Genomic DNA, 6,756 nt, shown 5'->3' on the forward strand with positions numbered 1-6,756 from the left:
CTGATCCAAAAAAATTGGGCATAACAGTACCCAGTCTATCCTTATATACATTTTTTGCCTAGATTATATTGCGCGTATTTTATCAAATTGCATATAAATGTTTCTAATAATATCTGGGGTTCCAGTGGATTAGAGCTATGGGCTATCAATAAGAAGTTTGAGGTTCGATACCTCGTACAGCCCGATTTCAAGCAGTGGCATTGGCTTTCACTTGACAATACTATAAGAATATGTTTCCAATACAAAATGGCTTTAACCCCGCATTGCTGTATACAAAACAAAAGTCAAAATTATTGTAGTTATTCTGATTGTAAATTCATCAGAAATACGTTCGAGAAACTTGTACTTGTTCGTTGACATGTATAAAATCACTTCAGTAAAAGCTCATCACATCAAGTTTATCAAGGACTATCAAGTACTGATTTAACATAACATTTCTAGATGGTTCTAGAAAACATTTTTATTTTTTATTTTTTGCGTGATACATTATTTGACTGCCACTCATTTGTTTGATAGCAACTTATTGTTCTCAGCTCAGCTAATTTCACTTGACAAACCGGTACATAAAAGAATTGTACATAGTATTTTCGAATACTGTATATAAGGTGATATGTTATTCAAAAATAGATTACAATTCAATATATAATACTAATCAAAAATATTACTTTTTAGAATCTCATTTAAATATTTATGGTGACAAATGCATGTCTTAATAATTGTGCAAACTGAAAAATTGCACTCAAATAAGATTTTTCTATTTATGTGAATGAGGAAAGAATCAACTTACTTTTTTTAAATGGCCAACTGAGTGGCATTTTTTCTTAAAGGCAAGAAGCATGTAGTACACGATATGAGTTAATTAATCTATCACCGCCAAAACTAATATTTTAGCTGTGATACAGAAGAATTTCTGTGCAATTTCCAATTGATATCATTGACTTATACAGAAAAATTCAAAAAATTTAAATGGATAACTATGTGTATCATTTTTCATTGAAGAAAATTAGCAAGAACTACACGATGTAAGTCAATAATTGTGTTAATCAATAAAAAATTATGTTTAGATATTCAAATAAAAAGTTCATCGTAGTTTCGAAAATAACGTGTTAGCTGTTGTAGAGAAGAATTTCTGTGCAACTTCCAATTGATATCTTTCGATTAGACTTATACATGAACTTTAAAAAATGTCTAACTAGGTATAAGTGGCATCTTTTCTTGAAGATAATTAGCATGAAGTACATGATATGAGCTATTATTAATCGTGAAACCAATAAAAATTGAGATTCAGTTATTCAAATAAAAATTTAAACTCTGCTTCAAAAATTATACTTTAGTATTGATTGAAAAAAAGTTTTTGTGGCATTTCCAATTGTTATATTTTGAACAGATTTTTATAGAATTATTACAACCTGTATCTTCTAAAAAGGTATTGAATTTTCAAAATCTATTCAGAATTTTTGGTAATAAAGTAAATAAGAATATTGCATTTTTCTGCTAATTTTAAAGAAACGGCTCGGAAGATCGTTTTAGTAAACCAAAGTGAGTTTTCATTGAGTTTTATCAAACGGTTTTTAAATTTTTTAAATTTCTGAATATTGGCCGTTTTTTGAATGCATAGAATGATTTGAAATATCGTGAAAATATAATGTATGTAAAAGTAAATTTCTATAATTTTTTTTTCAAGAAGCTAAAAAATACTGTATAGATTATACAAAAATATTTAAATAAAAACACCATTAATTCTAAAAATTGAATTACATCCGAAGAATGATAAAATTACGGCTTTAGTTGCGTTTACATAAAATGATAGTTAAAGCAATAATTTTAAGTTAAATACGATGAAAAGATTACAGTAATTACAAAGCTATCAATCTGATAAATACTTATTATGGTATATGTTGCGTGTAAAATCATTGGATATAATGTAAGTCAGGTAAAATTGAAGTAGTTGTCGCTGTAATTTGAGCTTTCACTAAAAATACTGTAAAATTGGTTTTAACCAATTTTGTATAATTGGACGCTGCTGTTTCTAAAGCCTCTGAAAGGAACAAAGATCGATAGTTGATGAATAGTTTTGCTTTTATTATTATTTGATAAAGTGCTAAATGACTAAATTTGTCATTTAGCAGTAAGCAAAGAAAATTATTAAAAAGTTATACTATATAAAAAAATGCTTGCTTGGTAAAAAATATTTTAATAACAATAGCATATAAATTGTATTGGTAGAAATTTAATGATATTAAAAAAAGTACATTTTCAAATAAATTATTTACACATTCTCATAAAATGTTGATACTTTATAAAAAGTGCTCGCTATTTCTAATTAATATATAGTGATAGATAGCCTCTTTCTGAAGATATAAAAATGTAATTTTGCTTTAGATTTTATGTTAATGTAAACTGTAGTTTTAAGTTAATAATAGTATCATATGTGGTATCACAACAAAATTTATATAATAATCCAAATGCATCTGATAAAATGCTGATTTTATCATTTGTTATATTTGAAATAAAAATAAAACCATTTGCACAAGTATATATAATGTTGTAATTCATAAAAAGGTGATTTTTATTGACATATAAATAAAATAAAATAATTTGAAATATAGAGATGTGTTAAGACATATTGCTGCAAAAATCATCTGACGCGCACAATATTGAAATTAAATTGTTTCGTAGGTTTTCATCGACACTAAAAAAAATTAGTAAAAAGTTTATTTTTGAGACTATCAAAATAATGAATTCCTCCTTAGCTTTTGGTGTTCAAAGTTGGAGGAATTCAAATCCATTGAATATAAACACTGACTAATATATTTAAAAAAAAGTTTGATCTTGCGCATATCTATATGCGCTTCTACTCATGCATATTTTAAATTACAAATTAATTTAAAACAAGTTATTTACACATGCACATAAAAAGTTAATGATATATGTTACTAAAGTGCTCAATAAAATATTATTTTATTCTCAATAGAAAGACAAGATTCTTAACGTGCGTAAATAAACAAATGCGCAATATATTGCATTTAAATTGTTCCGCAGATTTTCAATATTTTTTTAAAAAAAATTAAAAAATGTGCTTCTGATTAAATCTAAATATATAATAACATACTTAAAAATTATTTGTTCCATGAATCTTTGGAATAAACATTTTGATACAAATTTTTGGCTGCCTAAAATGATTTTCGAAAATGTATTATTAAATCGAAATATAAAAAAAATTTCAAATATCAAAAAACATACAATACTGTATTTATTAACGATCGTTCAATCAGATTATATAAAATTCTGAAGACAAAACAGTGTTTGAGACAAGTTTTCGTCACTGGCTTTTGACATTGTAAACATTCCCTATTCCCGAAATCCTTTGCAGGAATTTTTAAATGTTAGAAAATTTAGAATGTGAAAATATAAAATAAAGTAGTATTACATTTATTTAAAATAATATTTAATTAACTTCCTTTAGTGTATGCCCCGACAATTGTAAATTCTACAAATTTATTGAATGTCCTTAACTAAACAGTTGTAAATATAAGAATAAAAAAAACTTCTCGGGAAGTAAGTTATAGTAGTAGCAATGGCGTTGAAAATAAAAAAATTATATATCTTTACGTTTCAAAAATTCCTGAACATTAGAAAAATTAATAATATATGGTAAAAAAGTGTTAATAAAATATTAGTTTATTTGCAGTAGAGAGACGAGCTTTTGCATATTTAGTGCATAAATCAACAAATGCATGTATATCTCTGCTGTATATATACAGCAGAGATATACATGCATTTGTTGATTCACGAATTTGTCGATGAAAATTTTCATCGACAAATTCGTGAACACCTATCAACCAATTTGAGTATTTGAGATGGTAAGAATTCTTGATTAATTTTTGGCAAATGCAGGTCCAACAGTTATGAAGAAATGGGGCCAAAAAGATAATTCAAGTTTTTGAGATAACGAGTTTAATGATTCAAAAGCATTTTATATTTGTATTAACAAATAAAGAACTAATTAAATTTTTTTGATTTCAGGTTTATAGCGGTTTTGGAAATACAATGAAACAGTATGAACAATCATTTTGGTGGGCAAAAATTTATTAGACATATGCACATCAAATAATTATCACATATTTCATAAAAAATAATACAAATATTGTTTGAATTTCTTTGTTCCAAACTAACATTCAACGTCATTACAACAATAATAACTGTTCTTGGTCGCAGCCCGAAGCCCGAAGCCCGAAGCCCGAAAGTTCTCCTTAAAAGCTCAGGTTTTGATTAATCAGATATTCATAGCTCGTACCACCTTCCAGTCGTACATCACATGTCGTTCCCTATGTACAATAAACGAATAATCCCCGCATGAGAATATTATTTATTTAAAGTTGACGGTTGACTCTGAACTATGGTTCTATATATACTAGGATTTGTCGGTTTTCAAAAACCGGTTTTTTGGCAAAAATTGTGGAATTCGAAAACCGTTTTTTTAGCGAAAAAAGTCAGTTTTTACTGTTTATGTGGAAAATGACAAATATAACCAAATATAAAATATAGATAAAAGCGTTTTGATTCTTGAAATAATATCGGTTCAATAAGCAATTTAATCTTATCAGTCTGCAATGGTTCCCAGAAAGGTTTTGTATATATTAATTTAGATTTTTATACCAGTGTATACATTAATTTAATCAGTGTGACTTCTTCTTGAAGAAGTAACTTTCTCTACTCTAACTTAAAAAAAGTTTTAAACCCTAGAAGCCACAAAAAACAAACTTGGAATTATTATATCAGGCTTTAAAAACAATTAAGCATAATTTGGTCGCAAGTATGAGAGTATTTCTATTTCAGGAAATTTTGTGAGTAAACAAATACACGTCTATGTAGCAATTCGATAGACGTTTCTCATTTTTTGAAATCATATTTTATTAACAAAAATACAATTAGAATGTTTAAAATTAATTAATTAAAATTGCTCGGAACAGACATACCCGATTTTAGCTTAATTTGTTTTTAAAACTATAATTGATATTAACAAGTATGTATCAAAATGTATCTTATTTTTTTTATTTTATTTTAATTTAATGAGTTTTTTTATTTAAAAATGTATATTTTATTTATTCGAAAAATTTTCCTTTCACTACATAAAAATATTTTCATTCTTATATGTGAAAATGATGCATGAATAACGAATAATTATTTTCATGTTATTTTAATCAAGATAAACTATTATTTTTAGTTCTACTACTTAAAATTAAAATAATTTTGTTTACTATCATAAAATTGAACAATAAATAAATTCAGTCAAATACTGCTCTAAATTACACTAAATTTGCGAAAAAATTACAGAATATTCGAGCAAAAATTTATTTTTTATATAAATTCGAAAACCGGTTTTTTAGCAAAATTAAAATTCGAAACCGGTTTTCTGAAATGTCGGTTTTTGTATAAACCCTAATATATATATATGTGGCAATGTTACCTTATAATGAGAACAATCGGGCGGCGCACATGTGTTTCAGTCGCAACAACTGCCAGAGAACTCGACTCTCGGAAAACTTATCAAACGCAAAAATTCGCCGAACAGTGTTGCACACTTAATTACTTGACTAATATAAATAAATATAAACTTTTGCTGGACATATATACAAGGAATAACGAATTGAAATTCTTTACCATCAGTACTCGTACTTGAATTGGAAATTATGCCAAACTGAAATATATAAGTTGAAACACCGCACATTTTCTAGAAAAAGATTTATTGTGGTACAACGAACAACAGTGGAATTAATTTGACTTATTTTGGTAGATAAAGAGTTACAGCAAATATTTATCTTTATTTCATAGAAATATAGTCAGTGGATTTCAAGTTATATTAGTTCAAAATCTGTTACTACCAGGCCTTAGCTTTGATACGTAAAAATAATATGTGCAACCGTTTTACATCAATAATGAGACTAAGAAAGTTTTGTAGAGGCATGTACGTATAATTGCTTTTAACAATAGATACGAAATATATATATATACTTAGGTTTTATTAACACATCACTAAAATATCAAAATATGCTCTAATTATTCATTGAAAATAATATATCCAAATGACTTGAAGCGAAAAATTACTATTCAAATGATCTCAACTTGTGGTAGAAAACGATTACGAGGATGATGAAAAATTATATCTTATTGCGACTTCTGTGAGATGAAATGTATTAGCTACAAAAAAGTATGGGCGTGTGAATAAATAATTTTTTCACACATCCCTAATGATATAACTCGAAAGACGTTCCTATGATTTATTATGAAAAATATAACCTAATAACAAGAAGCCAATTTTTCAAATAATCTCAAGTAGTGGTAAATAATTTAAATGTATAAATGTAAGAAGACGATGAAAATTGGTATAATATTAAGACTTCTCTGAGATAAAATTGTGCTAGCTATACACAGAAAAGTTAAATTTATTAAAAGTTTCTCTTTTAATTTTTTAATTGTTAAATAATGATTTTTTGTTAAAACCCTTAATATTCTAATTCAAATCACGATTTTATTGTTTATATAAACAGATTACGAAAACACTAGAAGCAAATTACTCTCAAATGATCTCAACTAGTGTTGAAATAAATGGATTTAAATATATTCTAAAATGACGATGAATATGAGAAAATGTTTATTATAATGTGTTGTGAGCGTTAAACAAATTTATTATAATATTAAAATATAATTAATATTTATATTAATATCTGAACTTAAGAGGAAGTCCCGTAACGC

General features: G+C 26.2%; 1 protein-coding gene across 1 annotated transcript in view; it reads right to left on the reverse strand.

Annotated features, from left to right (window-relative positions):
• Nucleotides 1-1,910: 1,910 nt before the first annotated feature.
• The window catches only part of LOC113388041, a 12,348-nt gene continuing 7,502 nt past the window's right edge, over nucleotides 1,911-6,756 (reverse strand). Inside the window, exon 3 of the mRNA XM_026625452.1 lies at nucleotides 1,911-2,038. Within this exon, the coding sequence (XP_026481237.1) occupies nucleotides 1,911-2,038 (128 nt within the window). The remainder of the gene's footprint in view (nucleotides 2,039-6,756) is intronic.

The sequence above is a fragment of the Ctenocephalides felis genome, unplaced genomic scaffold, assembly GCF_003426905.1.
Source record: "Ctenocephalides felis isolate EL2017-DRISC unplaced genomic scaffold, ASM342690v1 CF-g0.4_SCAFFOLD_03572, whole genome shotgun sequence".
In the NCBI taxonomy this organism is placed as follows: Eukaryota; Metazoa; Arthropoda; class Insecta; order Siphonaptera; family Pulicidae; genus Ctenocephalides; species Ctenocephalides felis.